This window comes from Lucilia cuprina, chromosome 5 (genome assembly GCF_022045245.1).
Source record: "Lucilia cuprina isolate Lc7/37 chromosome 5, ASM2204524v1, whole genome shotgun sequence".
In the NCBI taxonomy this organism is placed as follows: Eukaryota; Metazoa; Arthropoda; class Insecta; order Diptera; family Calliphoridae; genus Lucilia; species Lucilia cuprina.
In genome coordinates this window covers 70964449-70992190 of record NC_060953.1, presented here as the reverse complement: position 1 = coordinate 70992190, position 27742 = coordinate 70964449, and the positions used below count along the sequence as shown (strand labels likewise).

Here is a 27742-nt window from a genome sequence, read left to right as displayed (position 1 = left end):
CAAAAATAAAAATACTCATACAATTGTATTAAATTCACACAGAACCTGTACATGTGAGAGAGTAATATTTCTTACTCTCAGTAACACTTCTATTTATTTTTCTATGTTCCTGACAAATAAAAAAAAATTGTTAAATAAATTATTTGTTTAAAAAGTACATTGAAAACAAAAAAATTTTGAAATTTTTTATTTGTTGAAAGAGAAATTTAGTTTTTTCTGTTCCCGTACTTTTTACAAGTACGAAGAAAAAATTCATTAATTCTCTATAGCCAGAAAAGTTCTGGAACAAAGCTAATTTGGATTAAACAAGATCATTATAAAATAAAATAAAACTTTAATAGAAAATATATTCATAATTGATACCAAATAATTGGCGATCCTGCTATTAAACCTACCGTTGAATTTTGAACAAGGAATCTAATAAAACCCAGAAAACACAAATCTGCAAAACCATAAGTCATTGTCCAACAACATATAAAAAAGGAGAAAATTTAAGATACATATGTATATACGAATAAACAAAAAGCAAAAAACTAATTGAATTTTGGTCAAATAATTTTGAAAGCTTTTTACAAGTTGGATAACAGAACAAATATTTAGATAAGTACCTTTGAAATTTTTGCGTGGGTTTTAGAAAATTAAATAAAAATAAATAACACGAATTTATTAATTTATAAAGCTATACCATTGTTATTTGTCTGTTAATACTTTCTTAAACTTGTAGAACAACAAACAACTACAAATCAAAATCACATTTCTGTTAATATGAATAATAAGGCTTTTAATATTCCAAATAATTCTAATAATAACATCTCCCTTAAACTATCTTCCTTTTGGACTTCTTGTTCAGAAGCTTGGTTTATTTAAACAGAGATACAATGATATATTAATTGCAAGTGCCAATGAGGGAGAAAATTTATATCATCTTAAAATAGTATTTGAACAACTAAAAAATTTGGTTTAAATATTAAACCAACGAAGTGTATTTTAGGCCAAGAAGTATTAGATTTTCTAAGTTACCAAATTTCAAAACATGGTATTCAACCTTCCAAAGATCGTATTACAGCAATTAGCTCGTTTGAAAAACCGATGACTATAAAAAAAACTTCAGAAATTTCTAGGTATGATTAATTGTTATCATAGATGCATACCAAATCTAGCAAAAAATCTTATTCCTATACACAATATAGTGACGGAGGGTATTAAAAACAAGGTGAATAAGATTATGTGGACTAATGAAAGAGAAAAAGCTTTTATTATTGTTAAACACAAATTTACAGAAAGGACTTTATTAAATCATTATAATTAAGACGCTAAAATATCTTTAGCTGTAGACTCTTCATGTGTAGCTGTTGAATCATTATAACAACAACAAAAAGACAATAGTTGGGAACCGTTGACATACTTTTCTAGGAAGTTAAACACAGCAGAAAAACGTTATTCTACTTTTGATCGAGAGTTACTGAGTATATAACTTTCTGTTAAACATATTAAGTACTTTTTAGAAGGGACATATATACTTGATTCGAAAACAGATAGGTCTCTACGACAAATTAGACAAATGGAATATACTGCTCAATTCACTAATGATATTCAATATATAAGTGGCAAATATAGTGGCAGATATGTTATCGAGATTACCGAAAATAGATTTAGTATCCTCAAATATGATAAATTTTGATCATTTTTTGATATTGTATTTTTTCAAAAATAAGTACAATATTAAGGAAATAGAATTTCTGGAGAAGAATTTTAAAATTTTAGTCGAGATTACAGGAAAGAGTCCAAGACCTTATATTCCGAAAAATTTAAAAACAGTTTTTTTTATAAAATTCATACCCTTTCTCATCCTGGATTTAAAGCTTCTAGAAAAATGATACAAAAAAGCCTTTAATGAATAAGGACATACAAAATTGTGTAAAAGAGTGTATTAGTTGTCAGAAATTAAAAGTAACTATTCATACCAAATCCCCTATCATCGAAATCGAAATACCAAAATGCAGATTTGAACACATACATATCGATATTGTGGGTCCATTACCTGTTTCAAAAGGATATAGCTATTTATTGACTATTATAGATAGGACGACGAGATGGCCTGAAGTTTTTCCACTAAGAAATATATCATCTGAAATCATTGTTCAGTCATTTATTCAAAAGTGTCAATTTTAATGTCCCTATTTAAAACATAAATTTTTTTCTTTTTCCGTACTTTTATCAAATCCTGAGAGAATTTTACTTTTATTCTCACGTACATTTAGTCAGAAAACTTCTTGATCACAGCTAGGAAATATTAAATTTTGTGTAAACATCAGTAGAACAACATTCAGTAATAATGCCCGTAACCTAAATAAAATATTATATTTACGTATTTTTTTGTTGGTATGGCCAATAGAGACTACAGTGAAAAACTAGATTTTTAAATTACCTAGATGAACTACGCGATGAACTTCGTGAAGACGAACTGGATTGTGAAGAACGCGAGCGTGAGCTTCGACGGCTATGACTTCTACTACGGCTAGATGATGAGGATCTTCTGTAAGAAAGATAACAATATTCGATTTTTTATTCAATTTTAATAGACATCATAAGCTTACGATGATCTCGAATGACTATTTGAACGACGTCGAGTTTCTTCTCGCTCACCGCCTCCCCCAGCGCTGTTACTCCTATAGGCATCACTTGTTTTAACTTCACGACGATTACGACTACGACTTCGTCTCGAACGACTTCTACTACGTCTTGCAGCACTCTCGGCAGCAGCTACCGTCGCCGTTGATACTTTTGATACAATGGCATCCACCAATGACGAATCTGCTAACGCTGCAACCAGAGGCTGTGAATCATTAATTTTAAATGGCTTAATAACAAGTTTGGCTTTATTTTGTTGCTGTAGAAAATTTAAATTATTAGCTGCAGCCACTGCAGCCGCACTCGATGCAGCAGAGTGTGCAACACCTAAACTATGACGTTGTGCTGCCGCTATCGAAGCAGCCATTAATATACGATCTGTTATTTGAGTAGTTGGGTTTATACCACCACTGATCGAACTTGAATTTTGACTGTGATGATGATGATGGTGGTGATGATGATGATGACCACCGCCAATGGTATGGCCTACAGCCGCAGCATGAAAATGATGTGGGTTAGTGTTAGCTTTTGTTAATAACAAATTACTATTGGAAAAATTAGTACAGGGTGTTCCACTCAAACCTAAATTTAAGGCGGTACGATGATCGCGACGATTTACTAAAATACTATTCGATTGTTTACTTAGCATTTGATTGTTAAATTGGGTTGCGGTTATAAGAGGTGTATTGTTAATACGACTAGGACGATTAAACAAAATATTAGTGGAGTTGTTAGCATGGTTACACATTAAATTATGAGGATTAGTTGAAGAGTTATTAGCAATATAAGCAGAAGAGGAGGACGTAGTATTATGATGGTTGTTTATTATTTGATGATTTGGGTGATGATGATGCGGATGTGGATGGTGATGATGATGTCCACCAACACTACCAGTATTTCCCAAAAAATTAACATTTAAACGTTGATGTCTGTGATTTATATGGTGTAAATTGCTGTTATTATTACGTCGACTACCACCATTACCAACATCCACACCTCCGCTACCGACACAACCACCACTTCCACCAGTGCTATAAATATTTGGTGATGTTCTTTGTCTTCTTTCCATGTGCCTTTCTTTGATAAAGTTATTATTTTCTCTAGTTGGTTTCATATCCCTATCATTTTCTCGTTCACGTTCACGATGGTCACGTTCACGTTTACGATCTCTGTCCTTATTTATTACATTAACATTGTTTTGTAGTGGATTTGCTCTTGGACTTAAAAGCACCGCATGACCATTTGCAGCCACGGGGGACTTTTTGCAATTAGCCTGCGTTTCAATGTCCTTATTATTGTTACTTATATTATTTTCTATGTAACTGGAAGTTTCGTTTGGTAAGATAGTATCCTGTTCTTTTTTAATTTCTTCAAGAGTTTGTGGATAAATAGCTCCGGGTGGTGAGTTCTGTATGCTGCTATGAGCAGTTGATGAACAAGTAGCCACCACGGCGGGGGCCACATTATTCGCAGCCAAAAAATCATTAAGCGAGTTGCGTATTGTACGTTTATAAGATTTATCACTTACTTCTCCGCCGGTATTTGAAGATGAGCTTGTCGATGTGAAAGCTGCCATTTTTTCAATTGTCTTAATCTTTTCCTTGGCTTTGGCTGCTATTCCACTTTTTAGTTGTTCCAGCATTTTTAAATCCTTTAGTTCTCGTTCACGTTTAGATTCCTGAAATTCATCTAATATTTTTTCTGCATTTCGTTCTGTGGCATCACTTTCGTCTTCGCTTTGGGACTGCAAGCGCACAACCGGCTTGGCTGGATTCCTATCATTTCTTCCTCCTTTCTCTCTACGATCTTTTTCACGTTCTTCACTTAGCATTGGTGCTTTGGCTGCGTCCTTATCAGCTGGTTTGCGTTTCTCCGTTTTCTGATTTTTAGCATTTTCTAAAATATCTCGATATCGTTCCGGATTACGTCTAGCGGGAGAATAACTTAACTCAGACGAATCCCTTGAAGATCTGGGACTCGAGGGCTTTTTCTCTACTTTGGAAGGGGGTGGAGTTTTAGATGTTGGTTTTTTATGGTCTTCTCGCATTTCTTTTGATTGTTCATACGATTCTTGTGATCTAGATTTCCGACTTGGTTTTTCTGTAGTGCTCTTTTCACTTACGAGCTTTCTAGACTTAGATCTGGACATGGATCTATTTGCAGTTGGTGAAGGTGTTCTTCTAAGACTTGGTGATTTTGTTTTTCGAGATGACAATTTCTGTATTTCAATGTTCCTTGATAATGCTGGTTTTTCTAAATGTTCTTTTATGGGTGAAGGGGTCCTTGACCTAGATGATTCCGTGTCTGTTGAGGATGCCAAATCTGACAATGAAGATGAAGTGGTTCCAGATCGACCATAATTTTTCTTATCTTTAAGGCTTGATGTAGCCAAATCTTTGTCAGATTTTCCTTGATTATTCAAATTATAATCTATTTTCTCTAGGCCTTTTGAATCAACCGTTTTAGATGTTAGCGGAGGAGGAGTTAATGATTTATTATGCAAATTTATATTTAGAGATGATCTTGATCTGGATTTATCATTTCTTACTTGAAATTGTTCGCAGTCTTGTGATTTGTGTCTTGGCGTCCTAGAACGTGTTCTAGATTGGTAACATACTCTTTGCGAAGTTCTAGAATAAGACTTATTATCTCGACTTTTCCTTGAACGTGATTGTGAAGGTGAATATGAATATTTTTTGCGTTTTTCGATGCTGCGACTATCTCTTTTTCTTGGTAAACGTTCTTCAGAGTATTTGCGTTTAAGGTCTCTTAAACGTTCAGCCGTATCAACACGCCTAGATCTTTGTCGTGATCGGGATCTACGATTTTCTCCACTACTACTGTAATATATTTCATTGCGTTCACGATTAATACAATCTGAAGGACTATTTGCGCGATGACGTTTATGTCTTAATTCTTTTTCCAGATGTCCGCGACTGTGCCGTCTGGAGAATTCTTTATCAGTACGACTGTGACTTCGGCATTTGCTTATGTCTTTATCTTTTCGACTATGACTTCGTCTGTTGTCATTCTCTTGTGAGGATTCGTAGTGACTTCTTTGAGTTTCTTTTGTTTTATGGGATTTCTCTGTTGAACGACTTCTAAACGGATTGCTAGACGATGTCTTTTTAGTTGTATTTTCATTTTTTAATGATTCCTTCTTAGTTTCTGTAAGTTTATCTACAGGGGATCTTTAAAAAGAATAACAAATTGTGTTAAAAACAATTTAACAATAAAAACACAAACCTACCTCGATCTTGATTTATCTGGCGATGTGGATCTTTCCTTTTTCTTATTTTTCTTATCACGTTTTTTCTAAATAATATAAAAAAATTATATAAAAGATGTTTATCTATAATAGTATCAAATTTATTATTTTAATATTCTTATTATTAATTACAATCATTCAGTTAATAAAGGTGATTTTTAAAAGAATGTTTACATTTTAAAGCTATTGAGAAATGTTTTGTGAATCGTTAAAATTGTAAAAATAAATGTTTATATAATTTTTTTATGTTAAAAAATCTATACAAATTAAATTTACTTATTTTCTTTAAAAAATAAATTTGTTTAAATAATATTTTTCATGAATTAAAAAATAAACAAAGAATCAAGACTAAAATAAAAGTACTTACAAAACTACAAGAGAGCCTTTCGAAAGCTATCCTATTAAAATGAAGCGCCAAGGATTGATTTTTTTTGTTTTTTATGTATAAACAAAATGTTGCTTTTTAATAATTAATCTTTGTCATAATTCTTTGTAAGAATGTTAAAAATAAACGAAAATAAAACAACTATTTTTCTAATAATGTTCTTAAAAAAGTACGTAACAAACATACATATATAAATAATTACTTGTTCCTTTACTAGTAAGATTAATAGATTTTATACAGAATTTTTTTATTTACTGATTGAAAATAAATAGGGTAGACTTTAACATTTAATATAAATAAATATATAAATAAGTTACAATTTCCGTATCGTCATATGAAATTCAAAAAGCCCTAAGTCACATTGAACAACTTTTTCAGGAGAAGCAAAAAACCGTCTTAAATAATAAATAAACCAAAAATGTTCAACATTTTCTCAAGTAAAGCTTATTTCTTATTGACAAATTATTTTTTTAAGAAAAATTTGCTTTTTTTTAATTGCGGAGATATGAAACTTACGCCCTTGAAGATTTGTTTTTTCTGAAACCCAAAAGGACCTAAGTTATATTAAAAAATAGTAAGTTTTAACATTTTCAACTGAATTGAAATCGGATTTTGTTGGTCAAATAGGCTGAAACATGTAAGGCATAAGGCTTCTTTCTTTGTATTCATAAAGATTATAGGAAATTTTTAATTTTTCTTTGATACATTTCTAAAACGGATAAAATAATGTCTAAATTACAAGGATTTGTTAAAAGTACTATTTTTGTTTCATTTGATATCAACTTATAACATTTCACTGTTTTAAAGTTAAAAATTCAAAAGAATTTTAAAATTTTCATGAAATTTAAGGTAATTCTAGAACATAACCTTTTTGAATTTCTTTGATAGGAATGTTGATTTTAATTGTAGGAAGGTAAAATTCAGCAGGAACATGTATTTTAATACGGTACATCATAATTAATCAAAAAGTCGATTTTGAATTTTTGGAAACTTAAGGCATTTAAGATTTCATATGACGGTATATTCTCTGGAAATAATACATAAAACATAAATATAAACATATAAAACTAGTTGTAGTACTTAGTTGTTTTGTAGTACGAATTTTAAATTATGACACTATTGAGCAACATGTGCATTGAAATCCATCTTATATGAATGTATGTAGTGTCCATAACACAAAAAAATTTTTTTAATCTAATTATTCATTTGTGTCCTACATCATAAAATTTGTTTTAATATGGACGTTTATTGTCGTCTACTACTTGTACCCCTAATTGGTTGCCAGTTGCAAAACATAAAAACGTTGTCCTTTATATTCTAGCTAAAAGATATAAACGCGGCCGTCGAACACAATTAAAGTCTATTATCAAAATAAAAAATTTATTTTGGCAAAATGCTTTAATCATTTTACTCGAATAAGACCTCGAACACACTTAAATTCTATTATCAAACAAAAAAAATTATTTGGCAATAGGCTATACTTCTAGTGGTTAATTAGCCTCATAATTCGTTATTTTTCAGTTTAAAGATATATATTTTTTAATTTAACTCGTAGAGCTCACTCAAAAAAATTTGAATCTACATCACACTTAATTTTCGCATAATTTTAATACTTCGTTAAATTCCACGAATACTGCCCAAATATAAATTTTAATCAAAAATGTTGATATAATTTAACTATAATATTTTTTTAAAATGATATCGAAGTATTTCACCAATTTATAGTAAAAGAAATATTGAAAAAATAACAGTATATGAAAGCTATAGACGTCATTTGCATTTTCGAATGATCGTGCTCGACGTCATTTACAACAACGTGTTAATTTTAATAATTTTCGAGTGAGATTAAGTTGTTGTTTCTTTGTAAATATAAATTAATATGTACATCAGTATAGAATCACTTAAAAATACTGGAATTTATAAGTGAATGGACTTTTAATTAATTTTAAGGAAAAGTCTCTTTGTATCGAATTTGTATTTCAAATAAGGTCCGATCATTACCAAAGAAAGCAGTGCGATTTAGTGTCATATAAATTTAAAATCGGCTTATTACAAGAATATACTAAGTATAAATAATATGTTAAGATTGTACAAATGAAAATTATTTCCTTTAAATTCTGGCTAAAAGATATATATATCTAACAAGTACAAGAACAGAGCAAACATTTAAGTCAATTCAAATAAAAATACACTTATCAATAAAATTTAAACGATTACCTTCTTTTCGAGAAAACAAAAAAAAACATGAAATAAATGTTTTGTATTTTATTTTATAAAAAATATGTTTAATCATTAAAACAAATTTATTAGAGAAGTGAAAGAAAATAAATCGAGCAAGAGAAAAAGAAATGGTATTATGGTATTTAATTAATTTTGATATTAAATATAATTTTGATGGATTTACAAACATGTGGTAATAAAAAAGTTCAATCTTTATTTATTATTTATTTAGACAGGGTGCATGCTTTAAATTTCTTTTTGTAATTTTCATGTATAATTTTTTGTATGTTCCTTTTTTATAAGAAACAAATTCAGGAACTCACCTTATCCTTTTTTGATTTTTTGTGGCTTTTCCTTTTATCAATTTCACTATCTGTATCCGAGTCTTCATCCATACTATCTTTATCATTTTCAACATTACTTTCCGATTCGCTGTTTTTACGTTTACGCAATTTCTTCGATTTCTTCGATTTACTACAAATAGAATTTATTTAAAATTATAAAAATTATATTACATCTTCGCCATAATTATATGCTCTTAAAAAATATTGATATAATAAACTTCATAAAAGAAAATTTTACTATTTTAGATAATATCTATTGTAATTGAATTATGAGTTTTAATAACTCCTAAATAAATGTTTAATATTGTTAATAATACATATTTACTTTTTAATATTGGTATTAAAAAGTATTTACTTAATATTTCATTGCAACAACTTGATTTTAATTATTACCCAGTAATCAAAGTTGCTAAATGTTCACGTTCATACCTATCAAATTAAGTCATGTTGAAACGAATTATAAACATGTTCTAAACTTATTACTTTAAACTAATTCCGCGCAAACAAAAAACACAAATATTTGTTCAATTCACAATAGATGTTTTAGCGTTGTATATACTACGCATAAAGCAGCTTCTAGAATAGTTTACAATCACTGTTACTACACTTTAGTAGGTACAACTTGATTGTGTATTGAACAATTCTTATTCTCTTTTATTTAGAAGTTGCTCAGGCACCAACGAGTTTTTGCGTTTTAATGCAATTAAATATAATATGTGAGAAGTTCACACATATTATGTATATTACTATTTTTAAGTATAAAACACTACAAGTATTGATTTTTTGAAAATTTTTCAAATTCTATAATGTTTAATATAATTATTTATAATTGTTAGTCTTAATTTACTTTACGAAACGAAAATTTCTTAAATGTAAAAAATGTGTATACTGGAAAATTTTTGAAAAATAGAATTTTTCAAAATAATTTCTTACATATTTTTTAAAATAATTAAAAAAATATTTTCAATACTTTTGGTAAATCAATTTAATTGAAGACAATAAAACTGTTATATTTTTAAGTGTTGTATGGATAAACATTTAAAAAAAAAACATTTTAAAAAAATTTTCTGTCAGTGCAATTATCTTTTGCTTGCTAATACAACTACAGTTTTAGCTTTGGAAATCCCTGCTTGAAAGATATATTTGTTCAATTCACAATCGCTGTTGTAACGTTTTATGCGTAGTATGTCAGCAGCTGCTACAGTCGTAGTCGTAACAATGTTGTTGATATTTTACATGCAAATTCTCTATACAACTCCTACGACAATTTGTCACATATCACATACCAATATAATCCCTAATCTTTCACCTAAAGATTGGCATTTAATATTTTTTTATACATTAGTCATAAAAATCGTTTTTCGGATCAGAAAAGCAATAACTAAACTTGTAATTATTTTTTCTGCTATAAGCTATTATTTAAAAACAAGTTGAAAGTATAATTGTGCATGGTCAAACATATGATACCCTACACTATGAGTATAATCTAAATTTATTATTTTTTTTCATAAAGAAAATTTTTCGTGGAATTTTACCTTAATTCCAAAGTATTTAAGCAAATTAGGAAAAATAAAAATTTGTAGTGTAATTTATACTTATATAAAACTTATTTGTACCATTTTTTGGAGAGATATTCAAATATACTATATATTTGACGTAATTATGGCATAAAAAACTGAAATCGGGATATGCGGTTATCTGGAGGCTAGGTGAAGTAATGTACCGCGATAAGCTCACCCTAATGTACAATGTATGTTGTACATGTATGAGCTATTTAATTATCGCTGTTTTTATTTAAGCACTGCCTATATTCAAACTGATTGTAAAACAAAACAAGGCACATTTTTAGAGGGGTCAGAAAACACAGTATCTTACCCCTCTAGCATTCAGTTCAATTTGCGTTTTCAGGGATCCACAAAGTAGGACACATCGGGTATGTTAATTTTTTAAAAGGAACACAAAGAGAGGCTTTTTAGATAAATATAATCTACATTCATTGTTTAACCTTGGTTTAATATATTTTTTGGTTTTTAGTAAACAGTAACGTTACTTATTATCTTAGTTAGTGTTATTGGCCAATTAAACTTAAGTTATAAGTAAGAAAACACAATTAACAAAAACAATAAAACAATGATTTTGGAAGAATATAAACATAATATTTTAAGTAAATTGCAATTTTCTGATTTCTTATGTTTTATTTATTATTGTTTTAAATGTTTATTTAATTTTTTTCCAAAAACATTTCATTTTATGCTTTTGAGTGAATGCTATTGAGTGAATAGTTAAAAATACTAACAAAGTTAACTGAACTTAAATTCAAAACTGAAAAACACAATCATCGGTTAGCGTCCGCCTAAATTTGTTCCGAGTTTAATCTAACAGCAAGTTAAGCTTATTTTAACTGAGGTTGTGCCTTTTAGTTTTTCTATTTCATTATGCAAACCGATCTACAGTGATCCAGAATTATTAAATCAGGGTTCATATTAGGAGATCGATGAAAAATTGAACTTTTTATGCCATCACATGTCATCATTTATTGTGTGTTTTTGGTCATTTTCGAGCTAGAATGATCGAAAATGGTATAATAATCGGTATGTTTTCATTGCTTAAAGATATTTTTATACAAAATTAGGTTAATTTTCTCATTTATTTGTCGAAGAATTCCAATATCGGAGTCTAAAAAGTTATTGCAGACCATGACTGAAGCTTCTCTACGCATCCAATTTATGTACCTATGAATTACTCCACAGCAAAATATTTACTTACCCGGTAAGTAGGCAAGTAATATTGGAGAAAAGTGTAAGTAGTTACTTTTTGGATGAATAACTACTTATTTTTGTTCGACGATGACCAAAAAATAACTGGTTACAAATCTCATTACCCCACTTTTCTTGATTAAAAACTAGTTTTACAGCTATTTTTTGTTTGCTAGTGTATCTTCTTACTCGATGCCCCTTAAAAAAGAAATTTTATCATTCTGTCTGGAATGGTTTCCATACAAATTTAAAGATCAACATTTCTTGAAAAAAATTTCCAAAATCGATTACGGTTAGAAATAATAACTAATTGCTAATTGATTACAAATTCTATTCAAAGCAATTAATTTATGTTATTGATAACGATAACTCATTGCCAAGTAATGTATGAAATAACTACATACCAAAAATTTGAAAATATTTTACTGGGTCAGAGAGAAAAAAAGAAGCACAATTTGATGTCGTAGGAATCACAATAAAAGAGATGTTTGTAAAAAAATTATTTTAGTAACATTTAACCTCCAATATCTTGCTTAGTGTATATGGAATTAATTACTTCTAGCTCTTTAAACGAGATATCAAGACAAAGCCCTGTGGCCAATTTCATATAGCTATCTAAAAGTTTGGTATTTTTTCGACTAATTTGCCTATGCTAAAAAAATAGAGACAATTATTGATATAGTTTAAACAATATGCATTATTTATGTATTTTTTTATAAGCAAGGTAAAGTTTTTTAAGCTCTAAAAAAAATATGCAGTTTAAAATGGAGACGTTACGAGCACATTTCATCAATTTAAATTTAAAATTCACGAGGAAATTTAAAAATTACCAATGAAAATTTCAAACATTTTTTAAGAAAGAAAAAAATAACCAGTTAAAGTGCTACATTTGGCTGTGCCGAATATAGTATACCCTCAACCATAGTGTATTAAAAAATATTCATTTTATACATTTATATTTACTTTATTTTTATTATTATATCAATAGCAAAACAAAAGAAATAACAACAACGCTAAACGAAATTATTAAGAAGAATGACAAATCATCACAATATGTGGGTTGGAAAGAATGAAACGAAATGGTATGTAAATTGCGCAAAATAGCGAAATTAAAAATGGAAGTTTCAGAATTATTTTTTTATATACCCTTCACTATAGTTTATCAAAAAATATTAATTTTATAAAATTTATATTTATTTTACCGGCTATATTATATCAATAGCAAAACAAAAGAAATATAACAACGCTTAACGAAATAAAACACACAAAAAATCAAAATACACAAGGCAATAAACCCAACAGACATCCAAACATACAAAATGAAGTACACAAAAAAAAACAAAATACACAACGTAATTAAACGACTTTCGAATAATCGACTTTTTGTCGAAAAAACTCAAAGTCGACTATTTTGTTCCAAAAAAGTCGATAACTATACTATCGTCTTTAAAAAAGTCGACATTGTAAATAAAAGTCGAAAAAGTGGAAAAAGTCAAAAAAATCAAAAAAAGTCCAAAAAAAGAAAAATGCAAAAAAAAAACGAAAAATCGACTAAATTCAAAAAGTCGAAAAGTCAACTATAGAACCCTAATCCGAACATGCAAAAGAAATAGACAAAAAATACACAACGCAATAAAACTAACCTACATCCAAGGCGAATACAGATAAGGTGGTGTTATTCAACCAGCTGATTATTTTATTATTTACTTTACTGGTATGCACTGATGTCAGTGTTTGTTATTGTTTTCTGTTTTATATTTCCGTTAAAACATAGAAAAACTTCGTTATTTTATTGTTTATGTATAAAATTTGAAAATACCAACTATAAACAAGTACATTTTATTTAAATTTTACCGGTTTTTACCCGGTCGACGGCAACTTACTTATATGTACGTTATGGCCAAATTTCAAAAATTACTCAGTCGGAGTAGAATTTACCATTTGTAACGGAGATACCTTTATTCGGACTATAACTTTTTCATACACTTCAACCTTTTTATGTATATTTAACAAAAAAAAAATAAATTATTCCAGGCACAAACTTAGATCTTACAATTTACTCTGACGGAATAAATTTTCCATTTATAACAAACCTTATTTCATACAGGTTATATTTCAAATTTCATAATTTTTATGTTTTTTATAAAATATAACAAATTTAACAAAATATTCATTAAGTGAATTCGTCGCAATTATTGTTTTTGACATCAGTGCGTACCAAAACAAAAATTTCTTATAAATATTTTTGACGCCCAACTGCCACCACTTTATGTGAACAGAATTTTACCCTGCCAGCAAATTTGAGTTTAATTTTCGATACATGAACTCAATTTTATGTTTCTCAGTGCCAAGTTAACAAATTTACAAAATTCAAAAATAAATTTTCTAATTGATCACAATTTTGTTAAATTTTGGTGAATTTTAATATGTATATCAAAAGGAAAATTAAATGATAACAAGTAGAAAGAATAAATATTTCAAAACGAACATTTTTAATAAACTAACAGGATCATTTAATGCAAAATCATTCTTGCTCTCAAAATTTAGAGGAAAAAGTGTTTGCACATTTCAGTAAATATATTTTTTCATTGTGATTATTTGTGTGATACATTGTGAAATTTTGATTTTGTTATAAATTGTGTTAATTTAAAATTTAGTATATAAAAAACATAAGTATAACATATAACAAGCATTAGTAAGAGATAAGTAAGTATAAAACAATATAAGAAAAAGAAATGTATTATAAAGTCGCTTTTATAACATAAAAAAGTGTAAAATTAGAATAATTTCCAGTTTCCCTATTGTTTTGGCAAAACTGGAAATATACTACTTTTACGCACTTTTATGTTATAAAAAAACGACTTGAAACAGAAACGAAATCGACTTATCAAGTAAGTAATAAACAGGCGGAACAATTTCTTTCGAACGGGGTCACTTCTTATATACTCAGATTATATCAAATTAGATTGTTTTAAACTTTAGGCTGTAACGTTATGGTTATAATTTGGATAGAAATTGTTGGCTAGGTATTGGTTAATCACGTATATAACACTGTAAATATAAAAAGATAACAATATTGTATAATTTATTAATATTTTATAAAAAAAAAATATATATTACTAGCTATACCCAGTGTGCTTTGTATAAAAGCAATATAAATAAAATACCACATAATAATTTTAAGGATTCTAACTGTAATAGATTTCCAGATTACAATTTTTCCGAACGTAATTAAGATTTCAATGTAATCAATAAAAAAACAAATATCTAATAGTTTCCCAGATATACGAATTTTTGTACTTAATTCATACCAACCCCCCATTGAGAGTCCGCCCGTTGTCAAAGTTAGAATTTTGAAGATTTTAGCTCTAATTGTTTCTCAGATATACCAATTTTTTATTTAATTCATATGGGGACTCTGAATGACCCTGATGAAAGTCCGATCTTTTTTCTCCAAAATGAATCTAGGAATTCCATTAGTTTAATAGATAAACGAAATTTTGCATGTAATTCATATGAGAGGCGCCAACCCCTCCATTTATAGTTCGCCCGTAATTCTCTGAATGTTTACAGAATGTCAAAGTTCTTTAATTCAAATGAAGATTCTAACTCTAATAGTTTCTTAGATATACGATATTTTCTATTTAATTCATATTATTATTATTCTATTTAAACATTATTAGTTTCCTAGATAAAAGAATTTTTGTATTGTATTTATATGGGAGGTGCCGCTCCCCGCATGGGTAGACCGCCAATTTATTTCCCAAAACGTTAACATACGAATTTTTGTACTTAATTCATACCAACCCCCCATTGAGAGTCCGCCCGTTGTCAAAGTTAGAATTTTGAAGATTTTAGCTCTAATTGTTTCTCAGATATACCAATTTTTTTATTTAATTCATATGGGAACTTTGAATGACCCTGATGAAAGTCCGATCTTTTTTCTCCAAAATGAATCTAGGGATTCCATTAGTTTCCTAGATAAACGAAATTTTGTATTTAATTCATATGAGAGGCGCCAAGCCCTCCATTTATAGTTCGCACGTAATTCTCTGAATATTTACAGAATGTCAAAGTTCTTTAATTCAAATGAAGATTCTAACTCTAATAGTTTCTTAGATATACGATTTTTTCTATTTAATTCATATTATTATTATTCTATTAAAACATTATTAGTTTCCTAGATAAAAGAATTTTTGTATTGTATTTATATGGGAGGTGCCGCTCCCCGCATGGGTAGACCGCCAATTTATTTCCCAAAATGTTAACATGGACGTTTTTTTATGATTCTAACTGTAATATTATTCAAGATTAACGAATTTTTGTATTTAATTTATATGGGAGATGCAACGATTACGATTAATAAGTAATAATATTAATTTGCTGGTATAAAATTTCGGATTATTAATTGATAAAAATTAATCTAAAAATAATCAATATTAATTTAAATTAATGAAAATAATAAAAATGATTAATTTTGATTATTTTTGATTAATTTCAATATATTTGGTACAATTCTTTTACATTACGTGTAATGGAAAACCGTTTTTCAAGTTTCACACTATTCGATTATATGACTGTTTTATTGAAAACAATATATTTATCAAGTTTATTTCGATTAAAAATCTTGATCTCATCATATTAGAAAAACAAGTAAGAGTTCTATATTCGGATGTACCGAATCTTATATACCCTTCACCATGATGTGTTAAAAAACAGTCAGAATGAATTTTATTATAGAAAATAAAAAAAAACATAAAAGTGCCCTTTTATGGGTTCTCACTTAATCCAGACTCTACGTACTTAATTTCATGTTTCTAGGTTTAATATTATAGAAATTTCAAAAAGTACCTTATGAATAACGAAAAAGTACCAAAAGTTCATCTTTTCTGGGTTTCCACTTAATCCAGGCTCTACATAATTAATTTCATGTTTCTAGGTTCAATATTATATAAAATTCAAAAATTACCTTTTGTAGAACCAAAATGTACTAAAATGTCCCTTTTTGTAGGCTCTTACCTGGTCACTTTCCACTTAATCCAAGCCCTACATGCTAAATTTCATGTTTCTAGGTTTAGTATTAGAGAAATTTCAAAAAGTGCCTTTTGTATAACGAAAAAGTACCAAAAAGCCCCCTTTTATCTGTTCTCGTTTAATCGGGGATCTACAAACTTAATTTCATGTTTCTAGGTTTAATATTATAGAAAATTCAAAAAGTACCTTTGGTAGAACGAAAAAGTATCAAAAAGTCCCCTTTTACGAATTGTCGCCTAATCCGGGCTCTACATACCTAATTTCATGGTTCTAAGTTCAACATTATATAAAAATTTCAAAGTACCTTTTGTAAAACGAAAAAGTACCAAAAAGGCCCCTTTTATGGGTTCTGACTTAATCCGGGCTCTACATAATTAATATCATGTTTCTAGGTTTAATGTTATATAAAATTTAAAAAGTACCTTTTGTAGAACGAAAAAGTACTAAAAAGCTAACCTTTTTGTAGTTTCTACCTAGTCAAGGCCCCACATGCTAAATTTCATGTTTTTAGGTTCAATATTATAGAAAAATCAAAAATTACCTTTTGTAGAACGAAAAAGTACCAAAAAATACTCTTTTATGGGTTCTCGCCGAATCTGGGCTCTACATACTTAATTTCATGTTTCTAAGTTCAATATTATAGAAAAATTAAAAAGTATCTTTTATAGGTTCAACAGTATCGAAAATTCAAAAAGTACCTTTTGAAAAACGAAAAAGTACCCTTTTATGGCTTCTAACTTAAAGCAAGCTCCACATACATAATTTCATGTTTCTAGCCAATAACAACACACTAGTGGTGCTCTAGTTCTGCCTTGTTTTTAAAAACAAGAGTACAAGAACAAAATTTACCGTATGGTTATTTATTTTGTTTTTGCTTTTTGCAATTTCTGTTTGAGCATGAATAAAAAATCTCAATTTTCTACCTATAATGAATGTGTCGTATGTTTTTCTCTTATGAAAGTGTCGTATGAATGAGATGTTTGCTGTGTTGTATGATGATGGATGAAAGGTATCATATACAAATGATACCATTGAATTTTCCTTCCTTGTCTATATATGTTCAGAGTATACTCTGTTCATATCAGAGTAAGAACAATGCCCTCGGCTTATTTGATGGATTCGTACTTCGGTCCACCGGTTACGTCTCTATATGGTCGGAAAATTATATTATAGAAATTACAAACGGAGTGACAAACAAATATACACAAGTGTCATTTAAATAATTTTATGACAAGCTATCAAGCTTTTAAAATATTTCGAACATAAATTCGTATTTTCAAAGAACAGTCAAACGTCAAGACTTTTAGATTATTTTAGAAGATTTAATTTTTTCCAAAATGATTTGGTAATAATTTTCAAATTGAATATTCCATTGTCATTAGTAAATTTATATGTTATATGTAAATTTAGAATAAATATCCTAAAGTTCACTAAATTTTAAAACAATTTTTCTTACTTTAGCTAACAAATTATAATCCACACGAGTTTCTTTTGTTGTGAAAATAATTATAATTTTCTATACATGAAAAGATTTTATAAAAATTTTACTTTAAGATAATGCACATAAATAATATTATTAATAATATTATGCTTAAGTTCGATTAAATTTACGAAAATCGTACTTTCGTAAAATTAGAAAAGTGGTTGATTAAATAATATTTAGTATTATACAAGAAATTTTCGTAAAAACTACTAAAAAGGTAGTTACAAAATTTTTTTCGTAAAGTTGAGTAAAATCATAGAATATTTTCAGTGTACGAAATATTATAAAGTCTTTAAAATAATAAATATTTTTATTGAGTAGTGTAATTAGCGATCATTCTTTAAATACCAATTAGTTAAACAAGATAAAAATAGACCAAGATGTTACAATAGGAAGTTGATTGTGAAATATCAGTTTTTATATGTATAATAAGCATGACTGTTTAATATAAAAATAAAAATATATCTAAAATAAGTGTTTGTTTGAAACTAAATATATGTGTTGTATGAAAGTAAAGTATAAAAATGGATTTGCAAATAAAGTTGAATACTTACCCATTTTTTAATGTTTAAAATGGTTAAAGCCAAGGTTTTTCGTATTTAAAAATTTTTAAACATTGTAAAAAATATTTGTATATATAATAAATTTTTAATGTATATAATAAGATAATAAAGATATAATGAATTAATAAACATTTTTGGGGAGAAATATATAGAGATTATTAATGTCGTTTTTATATTTATATATTTTTTTAATATTTTATCATTATATTATAGTTACAACTTGGTTGATTTATAAAGTTTATTCTTGTAAGACTACGTCGTTTTAACATACTTTGTACATGTCTTTTTCGATATTTATTTAATAATAAATTATTGTTGTGTAAAAATAACATATAACAATTTGTAAAAAATTCAAATAAATAAATTAGTTAATCTTTTCTCTTCTTTTTTCTTTCTTTTTCGTAAGAATTCCTGTTTTGTTGATTTAAGTTTGATATATTTGATTAGATTTTGTTTCGTAAATTGAAAAAAAAAAATGCAGAGAAAGTAGAGAATAAAAATATGAAGCAATTGATAAAGAAGAAAGAATTCATTTAACAATTTTTTGTCATCAAAAGTTAAAGTTATTTTAACTAAAAATTTAAAATAAAATGATTATATAAGGAAAATCAAAAACTAAAAACAAAAGCTACATAAATAAATACACAAATTATAATGCTAGGTTTATTTTCTTTTCTTTTGTAATAAAAAAAACAACAAAAAATATGAAAACAGAAAAACTAATTTTTAATGTGGCCTATAAAACCTAAGATTTACTAGATGCTCTTGTAAAAAAATTGCTTTAAGCTTACCTTTCTTTTTTCCGTTTCTTCGACTTCTTCTTTTTATCTTTTTTTCGTTCTGGGCTTGCAGAACTAAAAAGTAAAAAAAATCAAAATTAATTTATAGTTTAGGACGTAAATTTTCATTCATTGAAGACTTACCTCTCACGCATTCTTTTCTTTTTTTTCTTTTTATTTATATGATCATCATTATCACCACCACCCATGCCACCTGAAGAAATATCACGCTCAATAGACGGTGTACGCACTAATGCATAACGCTTAGATGATTCTTTTTCATTTGCCGCCGAAGCGGCAGCTTGTTCACGTTGAGCGTCCAGTTCTTTTTGTAAAGCCAAACTTTTGGCTAAATCTTCTTTTGCTTTACGATCTGAATCAAAACTAGAACCCTCAACAAAATATTCAGATATATTAAAGGCTTCACGTAATTTCGCGTTTTTCTCTAGTTGAGCTTCAGCTATTTGATGGGTATCCCGAACTCTGTAAACAAAAACAAAGAATGTATTATATACAATTGGGTATAGATCGAAATGCTTATTTCTCTCGGTTAAATTTTTATTACATTACATTTTATCTTAACGTGAAATGGAGTTATCTAAAATATCATTCAATTTTGAAAACGCGTTTATATAATTTTTTTCAAAAATTTTTTTTAGTTTTGAAAAATTTTTCTTTACTTTTGAAAAACTAGACTTTAGCCTAATTTTTTTTACCATATAAACGTATTTCCAAACTTAGGGCGGGTTTCTTACTCATCAATTAAACCAGGCTTAACTTGCTATTAGATTAAACTCGGAACAAATTTAATCGATAATTGTGTTTTTCAGTTTTAGATTTAAGCTCAGTTAACTTTGTTAGTATTGCCAAGTTTTCACTCAAAAACATAAACAATGAACAGCTGTTTTTTGCAAACAATACTTTTGTAAAATAGAAAAAATGAAAAAATGTTAAATAAACATTTAAAACAATAATTAATGAAACAAAACAAATCAGAAAATTGCAATTTACTTAAAATATGATTTTGTTCTTCCGAAATCATTGTAATATTGCTTTTGTTAATTGTGTTTTCTCACTTATAACTTGTGTTTAATTGGCCAATTACACTCAGTTAAACTAATATAATAAGTAACTTTACTGATAACTGAAAAACACGAAACATATATTAAACTAGGTTTAACCAAAGAATGAATATTATCTTTATCAGAAAAACTCGCCCTTCGGCATCAATGTGTGGGCTTAAACAACTCAATAATATTTTACATACTTCTATTTCACGGTAAAATACAACACAATTTCACTCTTATATATTCAATAATATCGTTTTAGATTTAAATAGTGAATAATATAATGTACCTAAGCTAGCTTAAGGTAATCTCGAAACAAAAAGAGTGCTTAAGAAAATACAAAAAACGTTCAGGTGGCATTCAGAACAATTTAGTCACATTTGCACATTTATGCGCCACGAGTAATAAAAAAACAATATATAATATCTTATCTAAATAAATTATTATTTTTTTTTTTTGCTTCTCAAACAGGCAACTGATTTCGTACGGAATGTACAGCCAACATCGCTCTTTGCTTAAGCAAATCAAATTTGACGAAACAATCTCAGGTAAATACATAATAGTTTGTCACATAAGTTTTATACACATGTATTCGCACAGTTCAGCTAGTGTATGCATATTATATTAAGGCCTTAACGGCTTTATTCATAATAAAAAACGAATTGTTATCTTTGGTATTTTGCATTTCGATTCGAAACTCAGTCACTAAAATAACAACATACAAAACGTAGTTACGATCGTAATGCAGTAAGTATTATGAAATAAAATGGAATTGCTTCTTTTCGATCGTTGCGTAACAGAATGCGGAAACGTAATCAAAATACAGAAATAAAAATATTTTTGTACAATAAAATGCGGATGTACACTGTAAGAGTAAAAGGGGTCACAAAAAATCGCTTTGCCTATTAATTATATAGATTATGTTACGTACGTCAATGCAAGCCTCACCATTATATTGGCGGTGGCATTATACTTTTATACTGATGTTTGTAACACCCAAAAATATTGATTAGAATCACTTTCTGAGTTGTTTAGCTATGTCCGTCTGTGTATCCATGTAAAGCTTGTGCGCACGCTACAGGTCGCAATTCTCAAGATAATTTGATGAAATTTGGCAAAAATTCTTGAAACGCTGGTTGAAATTGGTCCATTATTTTCTTAGCTTCCATACAACCTTACCGTGTTAAATATTCTATAGAAGTTTAAAAGATACTGTCGATTTTTGTAATGACCGGGCCTAGTTTGACCTTAGCCCCCATATAAACTTCCTTAAGAAAATGACTTATAATAACTGAAAACACTATTAAATTTTACATAACTAACTTTGAAGTAGACCTGATTGCCTATACCAAAATATTTAAGGATAGGATAAATTTACCCTTACCCCCAAATGAACCCTTTTTTAAAAAATCTCTATTATTGAAGGAAACTATCAAATCATCAACTTCAGATGTACTTGATATATCCGCAAAACTTTGTTGAAGTGTATTGTTGCCAGATTTGACGATTTATCGTCCTTTTTACGATTTTCATTGTCAAAAATAGCCTTTTGACGATTTTGCCCCTAAATTTGACGATTTTCTTAAAAAGAAATTTTTATAAAAATTTTTCATATGTTTTATTTATTTATTTCATCAAAATGTAATATAAAAGCCACAATAGGCCAATTATAACTATATTTCAAAAGCAATATCCTAAATATGACAATATCCTACTAATGACAATGTCCTAAATGTGATTTTCTTAAAAAGAAATTAAAATATCAACAATTTCTTTCTCTCACACATAAAATCAAAACTTTCTCTACAAAAGTTTCTCAGTGTGAACCAGGTCTAACTGAATGCGTAAACGTAATCCAAATGCAAAATAGAGGTGATTAACATTTATTAATTTTAAACGTAAAATATTTCAAATATGCGTCGATTTTTTAAGTAATAGACAAAATTATAGTAAAACATATGAAAAATTTTTATTAAAATTTCTTTTTAAGAAAATCACATTTAGGACATTGTCATTATTAGGATATATTACAAAAGCAATATCCTAAATATGACAATATAATACAATAATATGCAAAAATCAAAAGTTTCTTAGTGTGAACTAGGTCTTACGCAACGATCTATAAAAGGTATTCCGACAAAAAACTGAATCGTAATAAAAAGAAGCAATTCCATTTCGTTTCAATGCTTTAGGAACGTGTGTATTCTGCGTTACGATCGTGCCTACGTTTTTGTAAGTTGTTGTTTATGTGGCGGATAGTCGAATTGAAATGCAGAATACCAATGTTGCCAAACGGAGAAAATTTCGATTCGAATTGAAATGCAGAATAAGGGAAAATAAAAAAAATTCTAATCGGGAAAACCAAATTATTTAAATACATACATGTTTTTATAGTGCGTCGTGTGGTATTATGGACAAGTTATTTTCACGTTTCAACAGTTAAATCATTTTGTCCCATTTTTGGCTAAAAACTAAAAAAGTCTTAAAAAAATATTTTAGATATATTTTGCTTAAAATGTATGTGTATTGACAGAAAAATATTCCAATTTACATAGTTATGAAATTTAAGTTTTTACAGAAGTTTAAAATATGAAATAATTATTTTATACCTTTATTTATATTTCAAATTTATCGAAAATATAAGTATCCAACTTTAAATTTTTATTCTTCAATATTTAACGATATTTGCTAAATTTTGAAATATTTAAAGAAAAAACACCTTACAACAAAATGACAGTTTTCCCGAAAATCGAAAAAAATGCAAATGCAAAATGGAATAAAATCCCACTTTTTCCGACAGACCGATTCTTAAGGTTTCATACTGGGAAGAGGTCTTTTTTAAAAGCTTATATGAAGTTGGTGATCCTAAAGATTTAAGAAGTTATACCAAACATTAATGTTTTACATCTCCAAATTCTTTCTGGGTCAGCTTTTTGAACCACAGCACATTGTAACCATAAAATCTGATTATACATGATTTAATTTAATTAAAAGAATATTCTAATACACTAATTTACTGAAAATCAAATTACAATGTTTACAAGAACTATATATAATGGATTTTGAAATATATTTGTTAAATTATACAGATAATAACTGAAATCAATTGAAATTAATAAAAATAAAAATATCGATTAATAGAAGTATCGATAGTTGAACTAAAGTATAAAAAAATAGTATAAAAACCAAATATGTTTTTGATCTGTAACAAATAGTTTGACGATTTCCAAAATTCTATTGACGATTTTCACGAAATTTGCCGATTTTGCACCCAAATCATCTGACAACTATGATCACGAGCATTCCATAAACCCATTTTTAATATATTATTTTTCATTGTGATAGAAATTTGAATGCGAGGCTAGTTATTACCTTAAATTGATCCGAACGGGACTTGCATTTGCTCAGATTACTTATGAGTTCAACAGTCAGTTGGACACTCCGGCGACATGGCCTTATAAGAGCTTTTGCAGTTTGCACATTTAATTGCATCTGATTTACATTCAGAGGTTTTGTGGTTTCTAGCACAGTTTGTACAGTAGGTTTAAACGTTGCGCCTGTTAGAACCGTGGTCAAACATTTGGCAGTTTTAACATTGGGTTAATTTAAAACGGTTTGGTTTTTGATACTCCCATCTGATCTTAATATAATTTATTGAGGAGTAATTTTGTCTTAGCTCTTTTAGTGAGATAGACTTTCTTTCAAAATAAACTACAAAAATTACTATTTTACCCCTATTTACCATGTCTCTGGTGACGATTTTAACATCGTTACAAAAATTACTATTTTACCCCTATTTACCATGTCTCTGGTGACGATTTTAACATCAGTACATTTAAAGCCTTTAGCCAAAAGATATTTTTTAATTACAACTGGGTCGCATTTGTCTAAACCAGACGTCGGCGCTAGTATTGTTCTGAATACGAAGATTTTCGGCAGTTTACATGTATACAGCACGATCGCATACGAACAAAGTAGGTTGATGTCGCTTTGTTTCAGAAATTGCAAACGCAATTTGGAAAAACAAAAAACTCTAAAAACAAGAGCATAATTTACAAAAACAACATACTAATTTATTAAATTAAATTAATAATTAAATTAAAATAAGATCATTCTTATTTGATACTTTTTTGTACATTTTAATTTGAAATGCTCTTTATATGTGAAGAAATTATCATTCTTATGTCCATTAATAATATTTCGTTTATAAATATTCCCAATTTATAGTAGTGTAATTTAATCTTCAAAATTGAAAATAGCCAAATATTTTTTTCAGTACACTTTCATTGAAAAAAAAAAACAATAGTGTGTGTAGAGGTGATTTTTTTTAATCTGCCTCTCTATACGCCAGTATATGTCTAAACCCAAAAGCACAGCTTTGAATGGTTTTTTAGTAACATAAGTGAAATTTTCTTTTAATGCTTTACCGACTTTATCAATTCGTGTACTTGCTCTCTTTTACACGTCAATAAAGGTGGTAATTTTTTTCTTAACTTCATCGTTAACAGTTTCATCATCATTATCTATTGTTTGAAAATCAAAAAAAAATGTGATTGCCAATTTTCCGAGAAGATGTTGGTTTATTAGTTTTGCTCATTTTGTTGTGCCTCAAATAGGCAAAAACATTTTCATCACAACGCGCTCTTTTTGTAATTTTGTATTAATTTGTTATTGCATGAAACAATGCAAACGTAAATGTTTAATTTAAAAGAAGAAAACACTTTGTAGATTTATAATCAGACTTTATACATCAAGTGCAAGTTCAAGAGTGAGATTAGTCCGAGGTCTATAGAATTCAAACGAGTGATTAATTTCGACGAAGAATTGTTTTTGTATATTTGTTGACTATAAACTGATTTTTTTATGAATGGCATGAACCATTAATAAAACTTTTCTATGAATTTTTATCGCTTTACTGGAATTTTTAAGCCGGTTATGTTTGTAAAGTAATTTTCTTAAAGGAGTCATATATAGAGGATATGGTCATATGCTTTTAGGTAAAAAAACAGAATTCTGCAAAGTTTTATCTCGCCAATGACACACTAATATTAAAATCGTACGTATGTATGTTTCACCTAAAAGTTGACCAGTTCATTATCAGCTAAACCCATGCATTTGGCATGTTATATACTGTGTAGATAGTGCAAATAACACAATTTAAGTAAATTTAAAAGTGACAATGATAATTTTTATCATGAAAAATCGAGTTGTAACAAAATTTGTAATAAAATACAACTCTGTAATGTATATTTCTGAAATACAATTGTAAATTTCTAAAACATAATTAGAATAAACATAAGTACGGCGAATTCATTTGATGAACAATTTTTGTAAAATGTTTATATTTTATTAAAAAATAAAGACAAAGGTATTAAAATTTGTGAGAAAAATATATTCTGAAATGAATAATTTGACATTTTAATATAAAACAATATTGTGTAATATGTTAACCATATAGTAGAAAAAATATTTTTCTTAAATAACATATTTATATACATACCAATTATGCCATTATTTAAATAAAAATGATATTTGTTTACGAGATGCTAGGTTATTTTCAGATTTTTTACATAAATAATTGAAAATATTAACGAAGTTTTTCTCCATTTAACGGACATTTTTAAATGTAAAAATGTAAACAATAACAAACTTTGGCAGCTACGTAAACCAGGCAAATTAAGAAAAAAAATTATCAGCTGATTGAATAACACCACCTTATATGAATTAGGATTGCACTTAACTAACACACCGAAGTTCCTGGTTCATATTCTCGTATTAAAAATAAAACAACGTACTAAAAAACTTATTTGTAAGCAAAATATACTTCTTTAACTCCCTATTCGTAAGCGAGCATAGAAGTACTTGCCTCTAATGACATCACCGTGTTAAAATAATGAGTTAAAATACTAAAAAAGAAGAAGTGAAAAAAACTTTTATTAGCATTTTAACTCATTACTTTTCATGTATTAGCATTTTAATTCATTACTTTTCAATGTAAGTTTTTCCTGGGACATTTATTGTTGAATAAAATTGTAAATATTTAAGTCAAATTTTAAAGTGGACTAGGGTCAAATGAGGCCCAATAATTATAAAATTCATGAGGGTCATGAATAGGCAAGTATAGATCTTGGTTTTACAGCTTTTTATCGAGATACAAGTACATTAAACATAATTATGAACTTAAATGCACTATTCGGCGGGTTCAGTTGTACGGGAGATAGGTGAAATAATGCACCGATCTTAGCTATTTTCAATATGCTTCGTCCCTGGACTACAGAAGATCATATAACAAATTTCATTGAATTTGCCAATACTATTATATACCCACTTGAAGTGCTCTTTCAGAATATATGAAACTGTTAATAAAAGAGTTTTATTTTTTCGTCATAAAATACCACACATAGTGTATATGTAATTTAATGTCAAATAGGTCAGGCAGCTACGTGTTAAAAAAATATATAATACATGGTATGAGAATGCCTATACTCTCTTCTATATTCTGGTGAAATTTTTCAATGGCGACTCGTGTAGTTCAGGAGTTATTAACCAAAACGTAATTTAAAGCAATTTTTTATACGAAATCGTATGAAAAATTAAATAAAATAAAAAGCGCGATATTTTTGGGGTAATGGGACTCCGATCAGAAAGACATTGATTTGAGGAACAATTTCAAACCTTAATATATGTTACAAATTTCATTAAAATCGGAAATGGTAAATCCGAAAATTGCTATTTTCTGTTCGTTTTGATTCTCCATATTATAGAAAAAGAATTTTATTTTATGACGGATTCAATATCAGTTTATATGGTCAATTTAATTGTACCTTATAAACCACTGTTCCGATTTAAATGTATTGAACAAGAAAATTATTAAGGTCGATAAGTCCTTACAGAAACAATCCCATATTCCATATTGAATTGGGCCATTTTAAGCCATTTAGGCCATTGGATGAATTTGAAGTTTAATAAGGGCGTTGACTTTTTTGTTATTTTTTCAGGACCAGCAAACAAATACTATTAAGTATAAAATTATTTATTTTGTTTATACCAAAAATTTTAGTTTGTATGTTTTTATGATACAAAAATAAGTTTTCATATATTGTGTTTTTTTACTAACGTGTAAAATTATACAAGTTCATTTTAACTTCGATAGAAGTCCTAAAAATTGAAATATAATAAGTTAGAGTGCTATATTCGGCTGTGCCGAATCCT

The 27742-nt window shown here is 28.0% G+C and overlaps 1 protein-coding gene across 20 annotated transcripts in view; it reads right to left on the bottom strand.

Moving 5' to 3' along the window:
- The window catches only part of LOC111686958 (serine/arginine repetitive matrix protein 2), a 45399-nt gene that overhangs the window by 3524 nt on the left and 14133 nt on the right, over positions 1 to 27742 (bottom strand). For 10 of the 20 annotated variants that reach the window (XM_046952649.1, XM_023449359.2, XM_046952650.1 and 7 more), the window contains 6 exons: positions 19608 to 19946; positions 19476 to 19538; positions 8828 to 8978; positions 5882 to 5946; positions 2598 to 5822; positions 2429 to 2536 (listed from right to left, as the gene is read on the bottom strand). In XM_046952649.1, the coding sequence (XP_046808605.1) occupies positions 2429 to 2536; positions 2598 to 5822; positions 5882 to 5946; positions 8828 to 8978; positions 19476 to 19538; positions 19608 to 19946 (3951 nt within the window). Of the gene's footprint in view, positions 1 to 2428; positions 2537 to 2597; positions 5823 to 5881; positions 5947 to 6266; positions 6298 to 8501; positions 8505 to 8827; positions 8979 to 9241; positions 9517 to 18675; positions 18742 to 19475; positions 19539 to 19607; positions 19947 to 27742 lie in introns of those variants that run through there. The other 10 variants (XM_023449363.2, XM_046952646.1, XM_023449355.2 and 7 more) reach the window with 8 other exon arrangements.